This window comes from Elephantulus edwardii, unplaced genomic scaffold, assembly GCF_000299155.1.
Source record: "Elephantulus edwardii isolate Elephantulus edwardi_28Jun2011 unplaced genomic scaffold, EleEdw1.0 scaffold00217, whole genome shotgun sequence".
NCBI lineage: Eukaryota > Metazoa > Chordata > Mammalia > Macroscelidea > Macroscelididae > Elephantulus > Elephantulus edwardii.
The window spans coordinates 4,351,045-4,353,175 of NW_006399967.1; the positions used below are offsets into that span (position 1 = coordinate 4,351,045).

General features: G+C 62.6%; 1 protein-coding gene across 1 annotated transcript in view; it reads left to right on the forward strand.

Moving 5' to 3' along the window:
* The first annotated feature begins 174 nt into the window (after window positions 1-174).
* The window catches only part of RNF126 (ring finger protein 126), a 6,482-nt gene continuing 4,525 nt past the window's right edge, over window positions 175-2,131 (forward strand). The window contains exons 1-2 of the mRNA XM_006898022.1: window positions 175-292; window positions 1,681-1,838. Coding sequence (XP_006898084.1) covers window positions 175-292; window positions 1,681-1,838 — 276 coding nt within the window. The remainder of the gene's footprint in view (window positions 293-1,680; window positions 1,839-2,131) is intronic.

Sequence of the window (2,131 nt, forward strand, 5' to 3'; positions counted from 1 at the left end):
TGGCGGGCCTGGGGTCACAGTGGACCTGGGGTTACGGCAGGACTCGGGGTCACGGGTGGCTCGGGGTCACTGCGGATCATGGCGGGCCTGGGGTCACAGTGGACCTGGGGTCACGGCAGGACTCAGGGTCACGGGTGGCTGGGGGTCACTGCGGACCCGGGGTCACTGCGGATCATGGCGGGCCTGGGGTCACAGCGGGGCTGGCTGGCCTCTCGCTGGACGCCTCCGGCCTCCGACCATCCTGGTGGCGCCGCCCCTCGCAGCTGGCCTGAGCCTCAGGTCCTGGCGTGGTGTGGGCACTGCTGGGCCCACGGCCTTGGACCGGGAGGACTCTGACCTTACTGGGCATCCACCGGGTCCATCTGCGGGGGACAAGGCCAGGGTACACTTTGCCCTGGGCTGGCCGGGGAGTCAGCATTGGAAGCGGTCAGCAGGGACTGTCACAGTCAGGCTGGAGTGGCCCGAGTGTGGACAGTCAGGCTGGAGTGGCCCGAGTGTGGACAGTCAGGCTGGAGTGGCCCGAGTGTGGACCGTGAGGCTGGAGTGACCCGAGTGTGGACTGTGAGGCAGGAGTGGACCGTGAGGCTGGAGTGACCCAAGTGTGGACAGTCAGGATGGAGTGACCCGAGTGTGGACCATGAGGCAGGAGTGGCCCAAGTGTGGACAGTCAGGCTGGAGTGGCCCGAGTGTGGGAGGCGGCCTGGACCCACAGGATGGTCAGAGTGACAGCCTGCTGGGACATGGAGGGCGGGTGGCTTCTCTGGACAGGACGGGAAACCGGTCCAGCACCCAGAGGCTGCAGGTGTGAGGGCGGCTTGGGTGTGTGGACAGTCGTCTGCTTCGCTCAGCATCTGTTGTCCCCGCAGCCCTCCGGGCTTCTAAGCTGATTTTGGATGAGGTCTTTCTGTGTCCCACCTGTCTGTCAGGGCAATGGCGCTGTGATCCATGCTGGAGGGTCCCATGGCTGATGGACAGTGTAGCCAGGTCAGGGAGGGTAGGCTGGGAACTGGGGAGCGCCGGGGGCTGGGGAGCAGACACACCCTGTACTTTGTAGGATGTTTGGGTGAGCCTGCCAGCTTGGGGCAGACCTCATGGGAGTGCCCTCGGTTCTGGTGGGTCCCTGTGAGCTGGCATGAAGCTGGGCTGATTGGGGGGAGGGCTGATCACCACACCTACTGGTCCTAGTGTCAGGGGACTGTCTTCTGGGAATGTACCCAACCCTGTTGAGAGGTCCTGCCTCACTTACGAGAGGCCGTCAGATGGGACACCCCCTCAGCCTGCTGTCCCTGTCATCACTGTAATAACCCCCCCAATCTGCTGTCCCCCTCAGTTTGTCTTCTGTGGTTACTATGGTGTCCCTCCCTCGATCGGTATCCCTGTCATCACTGCAGTATTCCCACTTGAACTGCTGCTTCTGTTACTAATACAGTGTCCCCCTTGATTTGTTCCTGTGGTCACTACAGTGTCTTCCCCTGATCTGCTGTCCCTGTGGTCACTAACACACTCTTCTCATGTTAGCTCTCAGTGTCCTCATGCCCTACTCTAGTGTGTCCTAGTCCTGTGACAGTGCAGTAGGAGACTTCTGGCTGCAGAGAGGGTGCTCACATCCAGGACAGTACTAGGCACCAGGGACTTGTGCAGCTGGGCCGTCAAGGGTCATCCAAGTAACGTGTGCTGCAGCAGTGGAGGAACCGATAGATGAACAGGCTGTGAACAGTGTGGCCGTGGAGCAAGGGGTGGACAGGCAGTGGGCAGCGTGGCCGTGGAGTGAGGGGCAGACAGGTGGTGGACAGTGTGGCCGTGGAGTGAGGGGCAGACAGGTGGTGGACAGAGTGCCTGTGGAGAAAGGGACAGACAGGCAGTGGGTAATGTGGCCATAGAGGAAAGGACAGACAGGCGGTGGACAGTGTGGCCGTGGAGTGAGGGGCGGACAGGCAGTGGGCAGCGTGGCCGTGGAGTGAGGGGCGGACAGGCAGTGGGCAGTGTGGCCGTGGAGCAAGGGGCGGACAGGCAGTGGGCAGTGTGGCCGTAGAGGAAAGGACAGACAGGCAGTGGACAGTGTGGCCATGGAGTGAGGGGCGGACAGGCAGTGGGCAGCGTGGCCATGGAGTGAGGGGCGGACAGGCAGTGG